The following is a 26,057-nucleotide window of genomic DNA, read 5'->3' on the forward strand; positions in this document are numbered from 1 at the left end:
CTGCCATCTGATACTTGAAACATATCCAAATACTGGCTTGAAACTTTATTACTAGGAGGATTGTAATAAATACTTCTCTTAAGCATGTTCATATATATGAGAATTTATGTATAATAAGGTTTAAATTTTCTTTAGTAAATAAAGCCACATATGAAACATTCAGTTCAACACATTATGTATATTTCTGGTATAATTAAAAGACAACAGCTCTGGGTAAATAATTATATTACATATTTATAACTATTGCAAGAATAGACATGTTTTGCATAATCTTCAAATTTTAAAAACAAGATATACAATTGAAAGTACTAGAAGAGGACATTCATATCTTTCAAAAGATTATTCAATCTTTCTTCCAAAAAATAAAAATCAAAATAATGCAAATAGTTTTCTGGCACCTACTTTCCTCACACAATCCTTTCCCCCTTCCACACACACAAAGCAGCATCACAACAAGTTTGTGTGTGTTTCACCTCTGGAAATGTGTCATAGCAAATAAAAGTGGTTACAAAATTGTACTCCTTCTAAATTAAGAGTTCACCAGACACAAACACATAGTAGTGTTTCATCTTCCAATGTCAAATCTTATACTAACTTAGATGGGGTACTTATATAGGCATTTATGCCCCATAAAAAAAATTAATCAACCATTTTTTTAAAATCATCTTTTTCTAGTTTATAAATTACTCAAATTTAGTCCCATCCCAAATGCCTAAATTCCTAATATTCCACTCCACTGTTTCTCCAAGTATCTAGTGGGCACTCAATTAAAACTCACACCTTACATGTCCAGCCTCAGTTTTCTTACAAGTAATGTATCTGTAGGTAAATTAACATTCATAAGGATTTAAGAGTAAATACAAAAAGTAACCTTTGTAAACAGTTCTCATGTCATAGCCAATACAGAATGTTCACTGAAGCAGTCAAGTCACTGCTGTTAGGACAAACAACCTTATAACTCAAATACATACTCATTAGCCAAACATATTCTACGAAATATGAGAGCTGCCAGGGCAAAGGTCAGCAGGACAATGAGCACAGTCGACCCCGTGTGGTTGGTGTTGACTCTCGGCTGCTGTGCCCGGTTAAAGTCGGTTGAAGTTGGGGCCCGTCTCTGGCTCTGCTGCTGCGCACGGCGCTGCCGAGGACTCATCGAGGTGGTGGTGCTGGACACAGCTGGAGTACGCTCCTGGCCAGCTGCAGCACCACTATTCTGAGTTTCAGACTAAAGAAGAAATGTTGAGAGCCGTCAGACAATACAGTATGTAAGATTAGCAAGAGATAAAATCGTAAGGACTAAAATGTGCCATTCAGATAACTGTTCATAGATGTCAGCTGGTTGTTTCTATCCATACACTATCCTGAGTAGAAGTATATTTCAAGCTGAAGATCAGCAGTTCTATAGACAAGAGAAGGCTGAAGGAAGTCTGTCAAACCATATCTGTATTAGAGATTGCAAGTATCTTTGTCTAGGATTTGTTTTAACTCCTTACTGTTCAAGAAATCTTTAAAAATCCTCTGGATAGTTAAATCTCTGAAGATTTGCAATGTCACCTATACTGAAGGGGAAACAAGATGGGGAAGCCAAAAGAAGGATGGAGAAAAGTCCAAGAACTGCAATTAAGCAATGCTGCAGTGTTTCCTGTGGACAGCTGGGTCCAGAAGTCTGTTCTGATCATCACCACTGACAACACAAAACAAAAATCCTAACCACAAACCACCGACTACCGGTCCCAGCAGGAGTTCCCTAGCACAGTGCGTGTGCAGGCACTTACCTATTGCCCTCTACTGGTCAAACTCGGTCTGACATTACAAGTACTCAAAAATAAACTTGGGCAAATGATGTTCTTCTCATGAGAATTTTATACTCAAGAAAACAAGTTTCAATCTCATGAACTAGAAAATATGACATCAGATCATCCACCAGACTAATCCTGCCTGCAATACTAAAAAGTTCAAACTTCCAACATTTAATATTAAGAACAGTGATACAGCAGAGTCATTAGAAATAAGCATTTTGACAAGGTTCAAAAAAGCTCTGAAAAAAAACCTGCAGGTTTTTAAATTTTTAAGTCTTATTTTCAGCCCTTAGAAAATAAGGGTTTTTTTTTTAAGAAAATTGCTTTACTTAAAGCAATTTGAAGCCATTTTCCAGAGTTAGCTTTCTCCCCCTTTCCTTCTAAAAGATTATTATTACAGCAGGTAAAACTAGAATTCTGGACATTTTAGATTTGTTTACAAAGCCTTTTAATGGACACAATATCCATAACCTTAAGCATTGCTGCAGCCATCTACTACATCCATTAAAGATTACCTTTCCACATGACCAAATAGGGAATGCCCTCAACTGCGTATCAGGTTTGACAATCCACAAGACAGTCAATAATACTTGGTCTTGTGACTCTGTGTGTGGACAAATAATTCAAGATTTTCACCTAGTCGATGATTTGTTTTGCCCAGGGAAGAGGCCTTCCATTCCTACCTCCTCATCATTAGTATTTCCCACTGTTTATCACTGGCAAGGAAGTAATGATGCAATTACTTGCCACATTTGACAGCTAGCCTGTTTACATAGGCGTCTTGCCTAAATAAGCGAAGCAGCTTGGGTAGCTTCAAAGAAAAATATACATTTTATCAGCAGAGACAGCCAAGAATACCACTAGCAGCCTGTCATGATTTCCAGTACACTGCAGAAGTAATTCTGCTTCTCACTTGAAAGCTCCTTATGCCAAGGAAAATAAAGTCTTGGGGTAGCCAAGACTTTGAAGAATGAAGTTCCTAGATTTGTCTATATTGCCATCATCCAGAAGGTGAGAGGGAGAGATGTGAATTCAGGACACAAGAACTACCTAATCAATAAGCAGTGCTTCTCTTCTTCAGTTTTTAAAGATACAAAGAAGTCTAGAAATACTCCTAATCCTTCATCCTACTAGCACTGTCACATCTTCTCAATACTGCAAAACTTAAATTTAAAAATAAAACAGAAAGGCCCTGTTCTGAACAGAACAAGCTGTCATGCGCTGACATGAACAGATCTGCGATTCAAGAGAAATCTCACAATTTCAAGGCTTTTAAGTTATTTTTCTGAGGAAATTACAGATGGATTGGGACAGCAGGAGGCCAACGGCTTCACCCAAAGCTCAGCTAATGCACCACCTTGGGACTCCCAGCATTATCAACGGCCAACTATTACCAGACATGCAGAAGAAAGCAGTGATCATGACCCAGTATAAATTTGGGTCCAGGTGCTACAGCATCTTAAATAATAGATATAGATAAGATATAGGTAAGATAGATTATTTTGTCTGTTTGAAGACTTAAGCATTAAGAATCCCAAAAGTGGCAGATGGCTGCATGATAAAAAAAAAATAAAAAATCACAATCATCTAGTCTTCAACTTAATGGCAAGCCTTTGAACTCTTCATAAGAAAATATTACAAGATTTTTAGACTAACACAACACCTCACATGACACAATTTCCACTGTTTCTGCCAAACCATACTGGAAATGTGGGTGAGACTAAAAATGGAAATATTCAATAATAATTATAGGCATATTTAGCATCTGATCTTTACAGACATGTAATACACAAGTCACATTATTACATACTATTTATATTACAACGTGCCATATTATTTCTGAAGCTTCTGAAGCTGTTAGGACTGATAGAAAGCTTTGCTCCAAGGACCTCTGAACAATTATTTGATGAATAAGCTAACAAAATGCAAGTAAGGAAATTTATATCATGTTCAGTCTACTGAAGAATGGTAGAACTCATTGCATCCTTTATATCTCCAGGCCATTATTTTAAAATTTTTTATCAGGATACTAGAAGGATTAAATCATCATCTTAGAAATGATGTTTAAAAAATACAGGGAACTCAGAAACTTAGAATCATATAAATCCTCTGGGTTATGAAGCCTCTTTCTCTTATACTAACGGTCTGTGGAGAGATGCAGAAATCAGGATAGGTGAAATACTCGTCTGTACAACTTTCAGCTGAAGAAATGCTGCAGTTTGACACAGCATGGCTTAATGGCTAATGAAAAATGTCTATTTCTAAAGAATCAAAGTTGGGCCAAGGACTCTCAGCTGTCAAGACATTTAAAATGGTTGCTGTAGTATTACGAAACTCAGGCATCACTTAACAGAGATAAAGGGAAACACTTTTTACCAATATATCATTCAGAATTTATGATTAAAGGTAAGGGCCTTTATATATCTCACTATATATCAGAAGATATATATATAGATATAGATATCAGAAGACAGCCTGATTTTCTGACAGAAGCCTCCATCAGCTTAAGAGTAGCTGGATTCAGTTACACTCTTTATTCTATCACCTCTCAGTGCTTCATCCAGCCACTACTATCAGTGCAGATCACTACTATAGGATATTGTTTAATAACAGGTGTTAACAACTGAGGCTTAATGTATTCCCAAGTTATCAGAAAACAGCCTAACTACAGTTTTATCTTGTTACTTAATAAAGCTCATCAAGCATCAACTTTATTCATTACCTATAAACCCCAAGGTGGGAGATCATTCCTTATCAATACACCAGATGTATTGCTACAGGTTTGTTGGGAGTTCAGACACCCATAATCCACACAGATTAAGCCAGTGCAGTCGGGGGGGGAGATGGAGAAATGCAGCTTACCAGCCTCTGCTGCTGAGTAAATTGCAGCACTCTCCAGCCTCTAGCAACGAGTCCCACAGACTGTGATCAGTTTTGGTAGGCAACCACTGGACCCCAGTCCAACCTGAGCATCTATAATATGTTCCTTCAAAAACATTGTTTTGCTCAGATGTGGAAGGATTTCACCTTAATACTATGGGCAATTACTTTTATCAAGCCAACTTTCAGCAGCAGTACCTTGCTTGCACTTTGAATACTCGAACAAGAATAATGTACCATTACTTTGCCTTGAATAGACATCAACAACTACTACAAATAATAATATTTTTTAAAAATAGTATTGTTAGAAGTAGTCTAGTCAGAGGTATTCTCTGCACTGGGTTCAGACCCCTCAGAAGTACTATGCTGCATAATGCCTTAGGTAGCCTATTGTTTTAGTTTTATTAATGCTGAAGACTGCTCTTTATAGCTCTGTATCCTTTTATAAAAGTTGATGTGGCAGCATTTTCCAGAGCAGCGTTGCTCGTTTCCTTGTTCTTATGCTGTTGTTCTCTTTGCCTTGCACCTGGCAAACCTTGATAAGGTTGTGACAAGTTCTCTTGGGAAGCAGCTCTCACTGGCATGAGAACCAATCTCCTCCCCTCCTTCAAAGATCAGTCGTTTAAAGGCTGGATAAATATACTCTAATAACACAGGCACACGAAACTTAGCAGCCAATGTGCAATATCTGCATCAGTGTTGCACACTCCAGTCAGTACTAACAGGACAGTGAATGGGAACAACCACTTCTGGTCTAGCAAAAAGACAACAGAAGGTGGGGAGGATGGGAAGTGACCTGGAAGACGTGGTCATGCAGGGAAAGCCTGGAAGTCAAGAGCTCCGAGTGCACCTCTCCCACAGCACAAACACATCCAGGCAGCAATTATACAGTAAGTATTTTCAAAGGGCAACAATCTGTAAGACTGAAGTACTGAGTAACACAATGACAGCCAAAACATAAACAACAGTTTCAAACTGCATTTTGAAATCTGAAAAAAATATGCTTCATGGAAATACTGTAAGACTCGGTCCTTCTTTAGTCAGTGAGGCTATAATCCTCTCCCTAGGTAAAAACTGACAGAAAGGAGAGCTAACAGAACTTAATAAGGAAGAATTAGGTCTTCACACAACAAGAACTCAATAAACGGATTTTACACACACAAGAAACCCAGCTGAGTAGAAAAGATCTGAGGTTTACATGGGTACTCTTTCACACCTCTAAGCAGATCAAGGCCTAGATTGCCCTACTTTGAAAATACTCCTATTACCTTTCACATGAATAAGAACACAAAAATAGCAAGCTCAAATTCCTTAAAATAGTCTTTCCTGTTACACTTTTCTTTCTTCCACTGTGTGGCTATTTTCCACTACTGAATGGCTCCAGATAATTCCTAAGATTCAAAATGTGACAGTTCAGAAACACAGGTGTTGGCTCAAACTAAAACTAATAATCCTGAATATTAGTTCAATTCCTTAAAACATGAACTCACTTATCATTTACAGTTAATCACATATATGAGTATTTTTACATTTTACATTTACATACATTTATATGCTTATATGTTTAAAGGTCTCATTTCCCATGGGAATTTTCTGAAAATCAAATTAATCACTAATTATTAAATCAGTATAACTGATAAAAACAGTTTTCTTAAAAATGTGATTAATTTTAAAGTGCCTCTCCTCAAGAAAATGCCAGCAATGCCTTGGTGTATCAGCTCTTTCTACTATATTAGCCAGGATTTGTAGTAAGAAGAATATAATAAAATGGTTTATTAAATCCTGAACAATCTAGAAAAATCCTTATTGTGGGGGAAAAAAATTATGCTATTAGCATGTTTGTATTTCTACATAGCTTGAAAATATATTACAAACACACAACAGATGTTATTGGGCATGTTGTAGGTTTTTTAACCAGTCTGCAGCCCCATCCTGTCTAAAAAAGGCAGCTTAGCTGGGATTTGCCTGGAATTTATCAGTGAATTTAGACTGCATTTGCAACAGTCATAACAGCAGCTGCCTTGGCCCATCACCAGACCTCAGCCATTTCTGAAACCTTTATGTAAGCCCTACACCTAGCAGTATTAAAACATAAAACATAAGTGTCATATTTCAAATGGTAAGAATATTTTAGACTTACTTAAGAGGTTATAAAACCCAAGAACATAGTACTGATTAATATCTAAAAGTTACAGGTTATCATTGAAACGTTTTTTGCTTCTGGCTAAGAATTCTGTAGAAAAAAACTTGTGCTACATTACACAATGATAACTTTTCAGATACCATAAAGTTTTAATGAACACTTAATGTAATTAAAGGAAACACTGGGAAGAACTGCTAAAAGAACATTATTTACTGTTTTAAGAGAAGGAAGTGGTTGCTATTTCTAAAAATGATTCAGCATACTATTTTCTGATAGATTTTATAAAAAAGTATGCAGGAATTTCAGAATAAATATGTGAACCACATCAGCTTAAGAGGACCAATTTCATGTTCAGACTATGCCAAATAAAGCTCAAAGGTGGACCATACCATTGCAGTTGGTGGATCTGGGAATACTCTAGCTGCACTATCCTGCGGGGGCTCACGTGAGGCAGCAGAGTGGTTCAGTCCTGATGTGTTTGAGGGTCCAGCATCAGACCTCCTGGATGAATTGACCTCTGCCTATAAGAAGCACATATATATACTTCACATACAAGATCAAAATTGCTCCAAAACAATTTGGCTTATTTTGAAATGTGTATTTTATTGTAGAGAATGAGGCTTACCAAAATGTAATAATCAGCAGTGCCAGCTGCATTTCAATCACACAGTAACAAGTATACAAAATTTTCATTCTTTAAAAATAAGGCTGCAAATGTGCAAACAAAGGTTTAAAAAACTATTTTGTTTGCACATAACAGATCTAATGTTCAAAAAAAGCACAGATGTAGAGAGCAAAAAATAAAATCCTTTAGAAATCCAGGACGTTATGCCAGAATAACACAATTTTTTTTTGCATGTCTTTAAGACAATTCTTACCTCCTGTTGATAAAAATGAAGTAGCATAGCCTGCTCCCCCACAGGACTAAGGAGCTTCTCATGAGTGCCAATGTAATGTGGTTTCAGTACCAAAGTTGTCTCATAGACAGAGTGGGTATATACGCATGACACGACACTGGGCTGTATATCCATACCAGTGTCCGGTATTTAAATTTCAGCACAGAGTAACAGAAAAAATACAAGTCTTGTAATACTGCTTTCATACACATTTACATAATGTCTATGCATTATTTCCCAGAATTTAGGTTTCATGTTTAGGAAATCTGAGACAAGAGATCAGTAGGGACACATAGAAGAACACAAACTCCCGCCTATATGCCAGCAATAATCTCCTGGGAATGGAAAAGGATACACCATCATAGTGCTGAACTGAAATACTTTTAAAATTTACGCATGTCAAAAAAAAGATGTCATGACCAGATCAATTTTTATCAGTAAGCAAGTCACCTCCTAAATCATGTGTCTAGATCCCAATTTATTACAAAGATAACAGTTTCAAGTCTAGTGACTGTCTTCAAATGCAGACTTAAGTAGTGGTGGTAATATTAGCAAGAAATACAAATGGTGTATTAGAAAACAGGCTGTTATAGTGATAACAAACTGGTAAGATCACAGTATACTAGTCTTTCATGATATTATTTAGTGTGAGGAAATTAAGTTCTCTGTCTCTTCATGTGTATCACCTCAAGAGAATCCAAAAAATACGGCACCAAAACAATCTGGAGATGGATTTAACACTTGAAAACTTAGAATTTGGCAACACTACTTTCCCTTTGCACTTGACTATTATGAACTATAATATTAGACAGGAAAAGTTACTATTCAAATATGGATCAACACAGAATTATGAAACATGTAGACTGGAATGGACCTCTAGATGTCCCTGGTACAACTCTCTCCAGAGTCATGTCCAGACTAATTCTGAGCATCTCCAAAGCTGGGGGTTCCAGAGTCTCTCTGGGTAGTCTGCTTCAGCAATTGACAACACTTGGGGTGAATCTTTGTTTCCTATATCCAATTGTAAGTTCCCCAGAACCTGTGAGTACTGATTTTCATACTCCTGCTCCTTCCAAGATGAGCTCATTTCATCTTTAATCTCTATAAAGCAGTACTAAATGTGCATTTGATTTACTTCGGTTTATGAAAGTACTAAATCTATTATCTAGACTGAAGTCAGACTAACATTCAAAAAATGCCAACATATTTAAACATGAGGATGAGCAGAGAATTAATTTTACTGAAAAATACGCCTTGTGATGGCAAGATGAAGGTAAACCATGCTGTTTTACAGTGATACATATGCTATTAGGAATTTATTTTTCTTTTCTCCTTTCTCCTTTTCTAAGCAAAATGGAATTTCTGTTATAACATCTGAAATGCAGAAAAGTATTTGTAAGCCAATATAAAACTGCTACAAAATATAATTTGCTATTAAAACAGACAGGAACAAATGTGGATGCTCACAGAAGCAGGAAAATCGAAATGAAGTGTGTTGGGGTCCCTGCTCTGAATTTCATATTCCTATCTCAATACCACACAGAGAGTTTTTTAAAAAGTTACCATCGTGTTTAAAGCTGGTAAGAAACACAGTAACCATGGGATCATCTACACACAGTTAGGAGAACTCTTATTTAAGGATAAAGCTAATGCAGAGATTGCTAGTATGTTTCCTAGTAGAGAGACTCTCAAAATACACATTCAATCAGCAATCTGATGTTAAATCTTACCCCATAAATTGACATGAAATGTATACAAATGATTAAAAAGTCTTTATTTTCTGCTAGTAATTCATACTATTAGTTTATTACAAACACATCAATTGAACATCTCATCTTAACACCAAACAGATAAGAAAGTCAAGCAAAGCAGAGAAGCAGGAAGCTTAAACTCCAATCCCTAAAATGTGATTTGAGAAGGGAAGAAAAACGCAACCAGAGGACAGAACTGATTTACCTTATTAAAAAAAACAAAAACAAAACAACAAAAACCCACAATGGATGGTAAAAGGCTGTAGAAACCTAAGACTTTTGTACATTTTTTCCCCTGACAAGTGCTTGCTCTTAGGGGGTGGTGTCAAGCATACAGATACATAGAAAGCATCAATATTCTTTAAAGATTGATGTCTCTAAGTCTTTAATTTTAAAACTGAAAAAGGTATGAAATGTAAGTTATGAGTTCTTTCTCTCTAAAGAAACTCAAACAAAACCAAACTCTGGTATTTCTAGAATTTCTTTGATCTAGATTAGTAGTTCTTACATATAAATCAATCTTACAATTTTAAACTCATATATTGTAAAAAAGCAAGGAAAAGGCAATCCATTGTTTCTTCAAGTAGCTCAGCTTTAAAGCTCTGTCCCTGTTTTTCTCATCTTTGAGAGATATTTGGAAATGTTTTTATCGTGTTATGGCATAGGAATATGGATGTCCTGCAAAACTGGCAGGAATTCTCAAAGAAGACAATCTTTACCTTCATGGTGCACACAAAGAAAGTAAGAGTAGCCTTTAGGACACTACTAGAAGAACATGGGTGAGAAAAGGGGACATAATGGCAGCCCTGACCTTAGTGGGGATGTGTTCTGCACTAATGCCACACTGTCATAATATAACCATAGTTCCCTGCCCTCATGCACAGTAGTCTTCCTTAGTGGCTGATTTAAGAGTTTAGTGGAAAACCCAGTGAAAAACAACACTGTGCATGCAAGACATGCAATTCTCTAAGGAATGTATTTGTCTAAACAAACCTTGCTTTCACTGAAACACAAGCTAGAGAACATATTTTTCGGTCACAGCAACTTCCACACCAGAGTTCAACTTTCAGTATCTTCAGATAGTAGCAGAGTAGTTCAAAAGAATTTGCAACCATTTTTCAGTAGTAATATGTTTTATTCCTTCCATAAACCAAAAGGAAAAAAAAAAATCACAAAGGTAAAAAATTTAGGTTAGCTTTGCCCAAACTTTCCTCACACTTTTATAGTAAGACTAATTCTGGAGAATTTAATCAAGTTATTAGTGTCTGAAAATGTGGAAGTAAAAGTAACATAGGCAGTTTTTACTACAGTGGTCACCACTAAAATTAAAACTAATCAATCAATGCTTGAAATACACAACTTATTAACTGGTAAATTTCAAGAGATCCATTCTTATTTTTCTCTTTCCAACTGTACTGAGAAACTAGGCTTCCACATAGCAATTGATGAAGGTTTTCTGACATGATGAATGTTTCTGTGATTTACAAATTTTTCCTCAGTATTTTTTTTCTAATTCTATACAAGAGAGCTAAAAGCTTAAACAGTGACTTTACCTTGAAGCTAATTTGTCTGGCAAGCTCTTTAGCCTCCTTGTCCGCCTGGCTTGACACACTTCCAGATGTCAGTGGCAAGAGGGCTGTCTTCATAGATGTGCCACACATTTCACAACAGAAATCTTGTGACCTGCCCACAAATGACATAGCTCAGAATAGCATGTTCTCAGTGTTCCTGTGTGCTTGTTTAAATAAACTATTTGCAGAACAATCCACAGAAAGACAAGTGGTGGTAAGGCCAGTAGCTTACAAACACTTCCCTCTGCCTCAAATCACACTATCTTGAAAAAATATGTTGAGAATTACCTCTATTACTAACACAAATTCTCTCATGTCATTTAGGGAAGTATTTACAACTGACTAAAATATCACTATTATTTATACTTTATTATTAATTTCTTACAATTAGAATACTTATATCAGCAGCAAATAAAAATTATAAATGATAAAGATTTAACTATCATTACAAATGTTATACTGGACCCAGGAGCTTGCACCTCCAATCCAGGAATTTCAGCTTCTTCAGAACATTACCTTCCCACATCATCTCTCTATAGGGCACACTGCAGGTGGCTCTCCAGGCCAGTGAGGAACCACAGAGACTTGACAGCACAGTATCAAGATCAACCCACCCCACTGACCCACTCCTGTTACTGAATGCCACTGAAAAGAGCCTGGCTCTACCTCTTTTACAACTTCCTTTCATATAATCATACACATGGATATGATCCCCTGAACCTTCTCTTCTCCAGGTGGAACACTCCCAGCTCTTTTACTATCTCCATGTACGAAACATGTTCCAGCCTCTCGGTCACCTTTGTGGCACTGCACTGAATTTGCTCCAGGATGTCCTTATCTTTCTTGTACTCTAATCTGATCACAGCCCCACCTGAACCCAGCATTCCTGATGTCTCACCAGTGCTGAGTACTGAAGAAGGATCACTTCCCTTGACCTGCTGGCAATGCTCCTCCTCATGCTACCCAGCACACCATCAGCCTTCTTTGCTGCAAGGGCACACTGCTGCCTCGTGATCAGCTTAGTGACCACCAGAATCTTCCCTTCCCTTCCAAGCTCCCTTCTAGTCAGCTGGTGTTATTCATCTCCAGGGGCAGGACTTTTCTTTGACATTCCTCCAGCCCACTGAAGCTCCTCTGGATGGCAGCACAACTTTCTGGTGTATCAGGCACTGCTCCCAGTTTTGTATTACCAGCAAACTTGCTGAGAGTGCATCCTGTCCCAGTATCCAGGTCATTAATGACACTGACTGAATATCACTGGCACCAGCCTGCAACTGGATTTTGCAGAACAGGCAGCTTAGCCAGTTCTTAATCCACCTTACTGAACCCACCTACCTAGACTGTACTTCACGACTGAGGATAAGGGAAAGGATACCAAAAGCCTTGCTAAAGTCCCTATAAACAACAACCACTGTCTTCCCTTTGTCCACTAAGCTAATAATTTCATCACAGTCACAAACCTAATCTTAAATTAATTTCCTAAAGATCATTTAGAAGAAGTTGCTTCAGAATTTTGAAATAATTTCATTATTCCTATTTCCTTAAAGACAATTATGCATCATTATTTTGGTTCTTTTCTCCCCCACTTAGTATCAAACTCCATCATACCCACTTCCTCTCCATGCTGCAATTAGTACTCTATCACAATGTTACTTGAATTTCAGACAACCCTCTAATATGACCACACAATGCTGGAAGGAACAGAGTGCTCTCAAAATATTTTGTTTGACTGCAAGTTCCAAGTTTGCACAATATTCAGAGAAAAAAGTGACTACATACACAAGATATCAAACTTGTTTTATTCGGAATAAATGCAAGAGAATAGACTGAAGTAGCTTATTTTCTACTCAGTGCATTACCCTAGAAGTGAGTGAACGTAAATGTACCTACAATAGCAAACTTAGCACTTACTTCTTTGCAAGAGCTCTTCTTTCTTCTGGTGTGTAATCTAGAGATCCAATTGCTCCTTCACCTTTGGTTGGCATGAATCCAATGATGGCTAGTAAAGCTGTTCTTACTAAAATGGGAAAACAGAGATATAAAATAAGTGGCAGAAATAACAGTTACATAATCTCATTCCATACTCAGGAAAGTTGCATTTCTGACTGCAAAACTTCTTTCTGCCAAGTCTGAATTTCCTAAAAACAGCACTGTTTTGGAGTTGGTTTTTTTTTTTGGTACACTGCAAGGCTTTCTGAATTTTAACATCACCTTGTAAACAAAGAAAAGGCCACCAGCCGAAAGAGAAGAAAAAATCAACTGTCACAAAAATGTTGCATTAAGGTGAGTGTTCCAGACTCTAAAAACAATTAAAAAAGGTAAAGCAGAACTAACATATAAAAAGGCGGGGTTGGGGGGGAAGGGGAGAAGGGGAGCAGGACAAGAGGAAGAAGATAAGGTTCACAGGGAATGCTTCTTTTTGCATCTGTTATATATTAGACATTAATTCTGCAATTTATTGTACACATGCTCAGAGCTTTTTTTTTTTCAAAGTATTGCAGAATTTGTTCCTTTTATGCCATCATAATAGGGGAAGGAGCTCACTTAAAATATTAATAACTGCTTTTAACAGAATTATCATCTGAAACATCTCTTTTGACAACATCTGTACTTGGAATTTGTTTTAGAGAAACAATGAAATTCAAGAATTCAGGACACCTTGCTAATAGATTTGATAAATATATACCACATCTAAGTAAGTACCACAGGAAAGAGACAGGATATTTGCAACTACTTAGAAACATAGCATTTTCTACTCCTTAACAAAACATAAGAGATTTAACTAAAGTTGAAGAGAGGCCCGCTAAAAAACTCCTAATATCTTACCAACAGATTTTAAAAGTGAAACTGATATAGAAATAATTGATGTACTGTACTCAGTAAAACTACAATTACTTGAACATAAGCATATTGCCTTGGATGAACTGTGCCAGCTCTCAATTTCTGTGATAACAGTATTTTTAAAAATAAAGACAGAGAAGATTCATTTATTCTTAACTCAGACCACATTATCTTTCCTCTCAGCTCAGAACCACAGCATTAGAACTGAAAACTCCCCTCTATTAATATTCAAGCTGGCTTAGTGATCATGCAAACATAGGGTAAAGTAATAGGCTTTATTTTCATAAGAACAATTTTAAACAAAACACATAAAGAATATCCTAAGCAGTCTGAAAATTCTTAATGCTTATGTATCCAAGTAAAGAAGAGCTTACCATCACCCCTCAGTTTCGAAGTCCTGGCATTTACTTAGTATCACTTCCAAATCATTCAATTTCACTCTTTTTATGACCTTACATTCGACAGATTCTCCTACAATTTTACACCCTCAAAATCTATCTCCTTTTCCACTACAAACACTCTTCATGAGATTTTTTTTTTTAGTTTAAAGAACAAGTTGTTTGACAGGGGTAACGTTTTTCAAGGAATTGTTACTTACTACTCCATGAAGGCTGCCATGTTTCAGGATGATGCCCTGAGATGCTTAAACAAATTTTCTTCCCCACTTCAAATCTGCCATTTGCCTTCAAAGGAAAAGGGAGGATACAATAAAACATACTAGAAGTTAACTCTTGAGTTTTGGTAAAAGTCGTAAAAATCATGATCAAAAGAATTCCATATGCAAACAATATGTGACATTTATAAAATTATACTGCCAACCTCACAAAATTGGCATTCAGCTTGCTGAACACAGAACACTGACATCTTATTCTATTAATGCATGAAGAAAATCTTCTACAAAATTATTCACAAAGGAAGGCCTTTGCCCCAAACTACAGGTCTGCTTCCTTGTATCTGAGCAATGTTTTCAACAGAAAGAGGACCCATGGAAGGGAATAGAAGGTTAGACAATCACATCAGCAACGTGATTTCTCACAGAGGAAAGAACTTCCAATTATTAGGCATAAAGCTTCATACAATTAGAGATTACCAAAATCATCTTACAAAACTTTGGATCTTCAATTATACTATACTGTGCCACCGTTCTTACAAAGTAACATTATGTTAAATGCCAAGAATCTGTCTCTCTCTACCTGTGATAAAACTGATAACGTACAAAGGAACAACTAGTAAGCATGCTTACTTACCGTCAGCAAAATAATGCTGGGTGGTTTCATGGGGTATTCAGGTGGTAGCACTATTCGCCCATGATAAATCCCTCCATCAAAATCTGAATCTGGAGGGCCTCTAACAGTGAAGTGCCATTCAAAAAGATTATCCTAAAATGGCCCCATCAATGGAAGAAGGGGCGGGGGGAAGAAAAGAAAGACAAGAAGAGAGAAAAAAAAGAGTGGTCATCACAGAAATAGACAACTCAATGCCATTTTCTTGAGTAAGAACAGGCTGAAGAAACAGTACACAGGCAGAAGTTTTAAGAAGCCAAAGTCAAATTGAGAGTTAACACAGCACTAAGGATAAAGCACTGTAAGTTTCTGGTAATTTACTTATGCAATAATTTGCCAAAACCCTCAAATTCATTATCCAAATTCCTTATACTAGCTGTATAAACTATGACCAGGGTTTTATTACCCAACAGATGGAAAACTGAGTCAATTAAGAGAAAACTGGATCTTTGCCTCAGTGAGCAGTAATTTCTGGAGAACCAAGGGGAGACCTACACCAAGAAAGAACAGCCTCCCCAAAGCTCCTTCTGTGCCCCGTTCAACACAGTGCTTTGACTCAAACCCTAGAGAATTCCTATTCTTCCTCCACCACCAACAACTTTGAAAGCGCTCCTGTGCCTTATTGCACAACTTCGAAAGGTACAATTTGAAATCTAAAGTTTTATTGCCATTGGACATACAAATAACTTCTCTTGAAACATTTTCTCTTTGGGGTTTTGAGCTGCAATTTGTGTATCAGAACTTGTGCTGCCAACAACTTCCAAAATATTTACAAGCAGAACAACTACTGTTAGGACAGGAGCCCAAATGAGGCTTGCTGTCAGTGAATGAGATCCCTCAGCTAATGCTAAACACTGGTATTACAGCATTGGGATGGCCCACCTAGCTACAGTTTTTCAAGTACAGGAGATAACTGTCAAGACTTCCAGCATTTCATCTGCCAGTGTTCTCTTCCCAGTGAGACATTGTTCTAATCCAGATATAAGATCTTCATGTAGGTTACAAATAATAGCAAGAATTAAATCTCTTATTTCACCACAGGAAGGAGAAACAAGCTACAGATAAAAACTAGTAGACAATAAGGAATATTTTATAGCACCTAGGAACATGCATTATTATGTGAGCATGTTAAGCATGTTACACATTCTGCAAACAGCTAAAAATCAAACCTCCCAACTGAATACCACAGAGCACTGCCTTTTTTAATTAATCCAGGGAAATCAGAATAGATTTATGTTTAATCTTCTAACCACCAGAACTTCATTGTCCTCTCAGCCCAAAAACTTAACCAGGGGTTTAGACAATAAGCTACTCCTTAAGTAAAATCCCTCTTTCTTACAATGCATCCAGAATTGCACACATTTATGTTTTTCACATGTTTTCTTAAATGCAAAACAGCGATCCTCAGGTATCACCGTAGGTTAAGTGTTTCAGTGAGCAACTCAGCAACTGAGCCAGATGTCAGGTTTGGTTACAAAAAGCTTGACTTAAATATTAAGTATTTCCATAGTCTTGGGAAAGAGATGGGGGAATAAACACACCCATGCTATAAAACTACTCAAGTGCAATATAAAACTGTTATTAAGTACTTTCACCAGTAACTTGGAACTACAAGACCACTGACGTTAAATTCTGCTGCTGATTTTCATCATAGGAAAAAAGAATGGTTCGCTATCATTTAAATACACACATTTTAAATATATATGCATTTTAGAGAAGTATATATTAATTAAGAGTATATGTGAATAAAACTGCATAATTACAAGCTCTTGCAAACATATAGAGAAACAAACCTCCAAAGGCTGTGCATGATAATGATCTGTAGGATCCTTCAGTTCTGCAGCCTCTTTCATCAAACGTTTGACAGCTGAAAAAGAAAGCATAAGACATGAAAATGAAGAAAATAACTTAATATGCATTGCACAGAAAAATACATAAAACATTTCTTGAAGAACTCTTTTCAGCCAACTAATCTTCTCCAGCATATTCCTGCTTCTTCACTGGAACTCATAATTCAAGACACTATATAATTACTTACAATGAATAAACCTTAAATGTGTTATACAAGCATAAAGTTATGAAAAATATGTGCATGGTCACAAAGTTTCTCAACACTGAATACCCAGACTAAAGTAGTTTTATGTTAGTAATTGCACCTGACAGGAGGAAAAACATATATATGATTAACAGAGTTTCAGACTACAAGATTTACAAGGCTAACAACATTGATATTTTATGATACAGGACATCATGTGCATCTTTAACAACCGCTGAAAAGCTTTATCCTGACACCTCCCATGACAATTACATCACTACTGCCTTAGTTGATCAACGGGAGGTCACAGTAACACTTGAGAGAAATCAACACATCACCAGTAAGAGGAGATGAAGTTTACATTTAGAGTTATTAGATTATATTAGATTTGAAAAGACATATGCCCAGCCAGAAAAATTTACCCAGGGCCTCTGCAGTTATAACCTGCCACTGAGTGTGAACACCCAGGTATTTTTCTATCATAAATTCAGGATAGTCATTAGTAAAATTCTCCAACCTTCCACTTCAGAAATACCAGCATCATCTGTATTTTCTGCATCTCCTTCCTGTGGCCACTTTTACAAGCTCGTTACATCACTTATACTTCAGGGGCCCTCAACTGCACTATACATTAACGTCTAATAGAAAACTCTAACCTCCCTGCAGAGCAATTTTCCTTCCAATCTACTGTGAAAAGTTATTTTCCTCCTTCACACTTTTGGACAGCTACAAACAATGGCTCAAAATCTGAGAATTTCACTTCTTACAATCCAAACAGAAAACCAATTATGTGGAAATTTGCTGCTGCCACAGGGAGGTGTCAATTAAACAACCTACAGATCCCACCAGATCACGCCACAGCTAGCAGCATTCAGACTCTGCTGAATAACAGGTTTTCTCTTTCATCTTCATTAAAGTTTACCAGTTCATTAGAGGGGAATAATAAGAAAACCAGTCTGGACCCGAAAAGGCTTTGGAGTCAGCATTACTTCACAGCCAACAAGGCTGGACACTTGCCTTTAGAAGGAGAGCGGCATGCACCAGGATGAACTAGTTCAGGAGTGAGCACCCCATGAAGCAAAACGGTGACCATGAGAAAACAGAGAATGTATGTAACAAAAACTATTAAATAAAGCCAGAGCAGTCATGGACAAGGCAGACAACTGTTACTGAGATTTCCCAGCTGAGAGACCAAGAAAGAAAAGAAATACATTCACCTATAACAGGATAATGTGCAGTCACCCATGTTCACCAAGGGAAAGCTATTAGAGCATAATACTATTCCACTCTTGAGGCACGAAACATAGCAAAAACTAATTTAGCACTTGTATATCACAGAGATAATTTGCTTATAAGAAGTTTTCTGTATTAAGTAACATAGGACATTTAAAAAATCTATCAGATTTTATCAGACCTAACTTCATCCTTCCTTGAAGAGTTCAGAATATTTGAAGAGAGACTACAAGCAAGATGGGAAAGGGACTTTTATAAGAGCATGTAGCAACAAGACAGGAGGAATGGCTTCAAACTGAAAGAGAGTAGACTCAGATTAGATATTAGGAAGAATTTCTTCCCTGTGAGGATGGTGAGGTGCTAGAACAAGTTATCCAGTGAAGTTGTGGATGTCCCATCCCTAAAAGCACTGAAGGTCAAGTTGGACAGAGCTTTGAGCTGTGATCCAGCAGGAGGTGTCCCTGCCTGAGGCAGGGAGGCCGAACTACATGACCTTTAAAGATCCCTGCTAACCCAAACCATTTTGTCTTTCTCTTCCCACGTTGCTGAAAAATACCAACTGAGAGGCTTCAAAGAAAAGCCTGTAGCAGTAAAGGTTCATTCTGAGAATGTGTGATCCAGTGAAGAAAGTACAAAATTTGTTTCTTCTTTAAGCACTGCTGCAGTATTCATGAAACAGTTCCCCGTTTGGCTGCCAAAAACTGCAGTGAAAGAAACAAGCATAATTCACAAAGTGAATTATGCCTGCAACAAGTCATGGTATTTCAACCCACTTAAGTCACACTGAGTCACTGAGTAAACACTTGGCAATGGCAGTTCTGAAAAATCAGAACGGTTTGGGCCCATTTGAAATAAAGAATCACAGACTGTCAATAACGTCAAAGGGTATCGCTATTTCAGCCAAAAAAAGGGAAGTCAAGACACTGAATTTGCCTAAGACAGGTTTTGGAGACAAAATCAAGCCGTTTTTTAATATGACATAACCATCAGCCTGAAAAATAACCACACTTTCATAAATACATTCAGCAACACTTTATCAATGTTCATGAAAATTAAATCCTGAGGAAATCAAGTTTCTGGACTAGAGATTACTGGAGAGTTCCCACCAAGCAGGAGATGTGGGAGCTCTCTACTGCTCTGTGGAGGAAAGACAGAATACTACAAGTCAGAGGCTCTGCCTGACAATCTGCCTCTTGTGTTACACTGAGCTGATCAAAATTTTCTGAAAAACAAAATATTGATATTAAAAATCTGAGAATAAAATTTAAAACCACCAGCTTGCTTTAGGATTGAGTGGTGGTGAAATAACAATTAATGATCAAAATTTGTACAACATATGCATATGTGATTTGTAGATTTATTTCTGCCCAAAACCATGTCCAGTCAAATTCTACTTTCATCATCATTTACCCCAAGCTGCCCTGAAACTTGAGTTCACACAACTGCTTCTTTTGAATATATCTGCAGACCACATTCAAATACTCCTGCTATGTGCCCAGCCAGACAACTCTATACCTAGTGGCTGGGGAAACTTTCTGGACACAGAAAATGCAAGTGGCCACTCTTTGTAAACATCACTGTAACTGCTTAAAGGGATGACAGGATTTGAACATTAGTGATGTTTTCTTAGTAAATCATAATGCCTTTTCTTAAAAAAAAAAAAGTGTTTCTGTATGACAGTATCTTCCTCAAGTGTACAGCAATCTTTTAATTTTAAAATGAATTCTCAAACTTCAGCTTGAAATTTCAGTTCTACTGTTTGAAAAAGAAAGTACATAATGAACAGATAAATAATGGAATCCAGAAAAACTGGCATAAACTAGAGATCTCTCAATCTTTCAAGCTGATTTATCTAAGCTGGGAAAAGAAGAATAAAACAATCTGACAGCTTTTACTGCCTTGGCAAATGTTTCCTACCTTTTTATTTATGGCTGCTATTATTATTTTTTTCACTTTAAGCAAGATTTAGAGGCCTACTCAGGAGAAATACAGAAGAAGTAGTAACTTTTTCCCTATGGCTCTGCTGACCAAAACAGCACAAGCAAGGATAAAATTTATTTACTGAATATAGGTTTTCCAATGAAAGTAAAACTCTCATAAAACCATTCATCTCAGAGAAAGTTTTATAACTACTCAGTCCACTTAAGCAATTAGTGAAACACATGTCATCTTTGTTACGCATATTTCTATTAATGAGGCTACTATCTACAATTAGGAAAAATATTAGACAGTAATGAGAGAAAAAAAAAATTAAAATTAAATCACATAAACCATTTGAGACAAGCATCAAGTCCCTTCAATTACATGCATGTGTCATGGTTGACATTTTGGGAGGGTCTTCTCAAATCCAGCTGGCTTTGTTTTCTTTCTCCCTCCACTTTATACCTGACCACTGAGCCAAGAGAGCTTCACTCATGGCTGGTGTAACCATCAAGTGACTTCAGAGGTCACAGTGCAGAGAGTCACTCTGCATCACCAGTCTCCACAGCAGCCCAAAGCACCTGAGAACCCAAATTGCATTGGCATTTAAAAGAATTTCTCATTTACTAAAGGGAATGTTTAAATTTCCTGTAAGGGAAAAATAACGGTGAATCACACTGTCAGTTGTTCCACTGCATAAAGAATGGATCACATCATTAAAAAAACCCATCAGAATTAGGTTTATGTGTAAAGTACCTAGAATTTTTTATAAAATGACAACACTTGATGAGCTTTGACATTTTAAATAAAAAAAAAAAAGCAAACACTTTAAGTGGTATTGGTCATTGATGCATGTAAGAAAACATATTTAAAGCAAAGAGTTACAGTAGCTCTTTGATATGGAAAATAGTATTTTTTCAATGGTATTTTTTTTTCTGTACTATTTAGAGAATGGTTTATTAAATCTAAACATACAGCAGCTCTAATATGTTCACAGCAATCTGCATAGTGTCACCAGGACCTGTGTGTCACCTTGTGGATGTGATTCTCCTGGACAGCTTAGAACTTGTGAATGATGTGTGATCATTTGTGAACTAAAAATAATAGAAACAAACCCAAACACAGCACTGAACTACCAACTAGGAAGAAAATTAACTGCATCCCAGCCAAGACAAAGACATTCCCTTCCTTTGAGTTCTGCTACAAAATAAATGGAAACATCATTTGCCAAGAAACAGGCCAGCTGTTTTCCATCCTTAGGGTCTCAGATACATCCTTCCCTAAGACCCATAAGCCTCCTGAATATCTGCTTTACATCTTCACAGCCTCATGTACATTCTTTCACATGACCAACAAGCCTCCTGTACTCATATAAAGTACTAAAAACTACTAAAAAAACCAAAAAAACCCTTTTAATTAGTCTTGTCTTGCTTTCCTCTCACCCTCAGAAACAGCCAGCCTTTAGTCCTCATTTCCCTCAGGGCAGCAGGAAGTACAGTCTTGTAGATGCAATTGAAAACAACTGTTCAGTCAACACAAAGGGAGGTAAAACTTAAAAAATGCAAGGTGCTTGTAGAACACAGCTAAGATCAAACAATGTCTTCAGCTTTAATAAATTTTTAACATCTGTTCAGCTTTTTACTTTTAAACAATCCAGCCTTACTTCATACACAGAAGGTACTAAGCAGCACAACAGCTACTGGCTATTTCCTATTAGTTCTGTTTTGTTAACAAAGAACTGACGCATGCTTGTTGGCATGGAACACTTGTACAAAATATGCAGTGGAGAAAGAAGTACAGTTTGTAGGAGAAGCAGCAATCATATTGAAGATGACAGCTAAGAGGATTACAATCTCAGCATTGTTATGTTCCCTATGCCTCCAGGATCCCAAAGCAGTGCCCCGGGCAACAAATGCAGGACAGCACTGCCATGCTTCCCTCCAGGTGGTCTCTCTAGGCCTCCAGAGCCCTCACTAATCAAATTCTCGATGAGATGGTGGTCTGCTGAAAGCAAAACAAACTCTGCCCCCCAAAAAATTAAAAAGCACAGTTGTCTGTGGGCTCTGTGTGAGGCACTCTAAGTAGCTGTCCATAATTCTTCAAGTGTGCTAATACCCAGTCAGACACCTGGTCACAGCCTAAGAAAAAGCGAGACACTGTCACTACAAGAGCAGTGACTACAAGATTTAGTGTCCGATTTTACAGCAGGCTAAGGGTCACAGCTCTTGGGGGAAAAAATCAAAAAAGTAGAGAGATTATTCCAAGTAGCTGTCTTATAAATTTTAGAAAATAGGGATGTTCTTGAGGCATGAAGAGGATGAAGTCTGTTCTTTAGCCAGCTGAGCTTTAATATTGATGGGAGAGGTTTATCAGCCATGTGGTAGCAGGCTGATATACATTGACTAATCCATTTTGAAATCCTAAGACAGAAAATAGCTTGCCCTTTTACAACTGCCAAAAATATACACAAAAATATGAAGCAACAGCTTACAAGGCTTTGCCTTATTGAAGCAATACAAAGAAGCCTGAAGTGTGGAGTGTGATATTTCATCCCTTCCAAAATTAACTGTCTTTTTGGGAAGAAATAAAAAAGAAACTCAAGTTCATAGGTGATGTGAGAAGACAGCATCAGGTGCCCTAATGGGTCCTTGCTCTTACAGAGGGTAAGTGACAGGAGCTGCTTGGCCATCCCAGACCTCACTGGCCATGGCCTGTACCTATGGCAAACCAACATGGGCCAGAGCTGTGCTGCCTCTCATCAACAGACATGTGGTGTGCAGGGAAACAACTTGCTTTGTGTTGTGGAGAGTTACCATCTCTCAGATATGTTGGGATGAGCTAATTAGCTGTATGAACAGGGACAAGGAAGAAGATGAACACATTGCCTAGGAGCAATCAGCAGTAGGACAAAGATGTGTAGCAATATTGCTCTTTTGTGGTCTGCTTGAGAGCACTCGGAAAGTACAGCAATGGAGAGACCAACTGATCCAACTCATCAGTCTGGTCTAGCACATTCACAGAAGAGGGATACAGGTATTAGCCACAGAGGAACTTCAGCTCCTTCAAAACTCTATAGAAGAATTTGGCTTAAAATAAAGATCAATAACGGCACATGTTTCTTTTTAACAATATTTTCCTATGTAAAATGTGTTTTCATCTACAGCTTTACATTAAAACAACTTATACTAAAAGGGTTAGTAGGATTTGCCCTTTTGAAAACTACTGACCAGATGAGGTCACCATTTGCAGTTTGCTCAAGTCCAAAAGCAGATTTCAACAGTAGAAGCCTCTTGTACAGGTACAAAATGATTACTTTTTCCGTTCTGTCTCAAGATAGCATGCTCCAAATCCCTAAAGCTGACCTAAAGGTTAGCAGCTTGGTTCTTCCTCTATTAAAGATAAAGCAACAAGGACAGCTACTTGTTCAAAAGCCCTAGAGGGACTCAGCTTGGTTACTAAAATAATCCCTTCAGTCCACAGATGACAGAACCCCTTGACATAGAAACTGTGGTAGACTTCTTTTCATGTATTTTGTATTTTAGTGCATTTACATAAATTAAAACCACCTTAATATTAGAATATTCTACAGTTCCATCGTAAGCCTGCAGTTGAATGGCAAGAGTAAGATACCACTATTAAACTGCACATGTAACTGAAACAAGATAGGAATTTGGCAAACATACACAGAAATATGAAGTAATTGCATATGCTTATCTACCTGGTTAGCAAGTAAAGTGCCAGACTAAAAGCAGTGGCTATACATAACTACTGTCAACTCATTTTAATGGACAGCTGTTAAAGAAAAAATATTTATTTAAAGTATTTGTTTATATTTATTCAACACCTTTTTGCCCATCTGTTCACACATTTTGACTATTGAAATCAAAGTTTTAAATCGTTATAGAAATTTTAAAAGTTATTTGTATAATTTAAAAACTTTCACTATCTATATGGAAAGAAATAGTTTAATATATTAATATGTAACCAAAGATATTTAATTTGGAGAAATAATATTAAGCCATTGTATGAATTATTTATCTTTGCCACATAAAGTTCATTTTGCTATGGAACAGCTGGTTCCAGCTGGTTTTCAGCACCAACAGGTGCTGAAAATCAATTCCAGTAAAGGTAATTTTCTCTTTAGTATAGAGGGACAAGTAACAACAAAGAACACTTCTAAATTAAGCCACAAATATTTGTCCACTCCACCCAGATCCCAGGTGCTTGTCATACAGCACACCATCACTGTTTCCCATGACGTGGCAAACCACAAACAGTGAGCATGTTTGTGTGGCCTTATAAATTCACATATGCCACACATCCTGCACATCTCCCTAAAAAAAGTAATCCTTCCCGATATTTTAAATGACAACAAGTTCATCATTTGCTTAATGATCCTGCTTATCTTTCAGTTATGCAACTACACAACTTGGGTGTGACACTAAAGGACATAATTTTGCAACAGACACATCATCTGCATGAGATATGTTTGTAAACAAGAGCGTCACTGACATTTGTAAGGTACAGGTCATCATAACATTCAGTTTCTCCCCACTTTTCATGCTGGTAACAGGACGGTATGATTGAAAAAATAAAGCCCCTATTCATCACAATAAGATGAAGCTGATAATGCCTACTTCTCAACACTCGTTTAGGGGAAAGCAGGGGCAGGACAGCAACCCACACACAAACCCTACCAGCCCCTACAAGCTGCGAAAGAGGTTTTGCTTTGGCAGTGTTAGGCCTCCGGCTGTGCAAGCAGCTCCCAGGAGGTGAAGCCCTGGCACAGCCGGTCAGAGGCCGCTTCTCCAACACAGCCATACCGGGGGTTCATGACTGTTTGCTTCCTAGGAATCAAAACCTTCCCTTCCAGCGCTGTTTCTCCACATCTCTTGAGGCGTCTCCCTCACTTCAAGGATGCAAAAGAAAACCCAGGAGTTATACGCATGAATTTTAACATGCAAACATGTGCAAACCAAACATGTGAACACAGACACGCAAGTAAATAGAGCCTGTACAGCAACATTTCTGCAAAACAAACTGACGCCACACAGGCAAAGTTACCCTTGGCAAGCCGTCCCCTCACACGCACCTATTCAGAGAGAAGGCGATGCCCGGGGCAACAGGGCACGGCCACCTGACTAAACATCCAAAGGTACGCTTCCACGAACCACCAACAATGCGTGGGCACACAGACAGAGACCTGGCGGACAGGGTGTTTTGAACCGAAATGCAGCTCGGATGAAGGTTTCAACGCCATTGCACTGCGAAAGCGAACCGAACGCGACCGGCCTCCGCCTGAACGCCGCCACCGCCCCGGCGCAGAGATCCCACGGCCTCGAGCCCCGGGCCCCGGCCCCCGGCCCTGCTTCCCGCCCCGGCCCCCGGCCCCGGCCCCGGCCCCGAGCCCTCCGCGACCAGCGGCAGCCCCGAGGCGGGCACCCGTAAAGGCGCGACCACCGCCCCCGCCCGGCCCCACCGCCTACCCGGGCTCTTGAGGTTGTACCGGGCCTCCATGGCAGCGGGCACCGCTCGCTCCCTCCGCGGCGGCTACGGCAGCGGGGGCAGGGGGCGGAGGAGGAAGGCCGGCCCCGGCCCAGCCCGCCTCGCCTCGGGACACTCCCCTGACGTGGCAGCGGCGGCGACAGCCCCGCCGGGGCCGCGGGGGGAGGCACCTGCCGCGGCGGCACCGCCCCGGGCCCGGC

At 38.2% G+C, this 26,057-nt stretch overlaps 1 protein-coding gene across 3 annotated transcripts; it reads right to left on the minus strand.

Moving 5' to 3' along the window:
- Positions 1 to 8: 8 nt before the first annotated feature.
- On the minus strand, positions 9 to 26,054 carry UBE2J1 (ubiquitin conjugating enzyme E2 J1). 3 transcript variants are annotated; one of them, XM_086876523.1, is made up of 9 exons: positions 25,795 to 25,819; positions 25,445 to 25,555; positions 16,958 to 17,031; positions 15,129 to 15,260; positions 14,480 to 14,564; positions 12,952 to 13,057; positions 11,023 to 11,152; positions 7,212 to 7,343; positions 9 to 1,225 (listed from the first exon to the last, which is right to left on the minus strand). In XM_086876523.1, the coding sequence occupies exons 3-9, from the start codon at positions 17,015 to 17,017 to the stop codon at positions 953 to 955; spliced, it is 918 nt and encodes a 305-aa protein (XP_086732649.1). In that variant the 5' UTR covers positions 17,018 to 17,031; positions 25,445 to 25,555; positions 25,795 to 25,819; the 3' UTR covers positions 9 to 952. The 3 variants fall into 3 exon arrangements, with proteins under 3 accessions (XP_086732649.1, XP_086732647.1, XP_023778030.2); XM_086876521.1 differs by lacking the exons at positions 25,445 to 25,555; positions 25,795 to 25,819 and adding an exon at positions 25,839 to 26,054; XM_023922262.2 differs by lacking the exon at positions 25,795 to 25,819 and having other exon boundaries at positions 25,445 to 25,686.
- Between the last annotated feature and the right edge of the window lie 3 nt (positions 26,055 to 26,057).

Source organism: Cyanistes caeruleus, chromosome 2 (genome assembly GCF_971803275.1).
Source record: "Cyanistes caeruleus chromosome 2, bCyaCae1.hap1.1, whole genome shotgun sequence".
Taxonomy (NCBI): Eukaryota; Metazoa; Chordata; class Aves; order Passeriformes; family Paridae; genus Cyanistes; species Cyanistes caeruleus.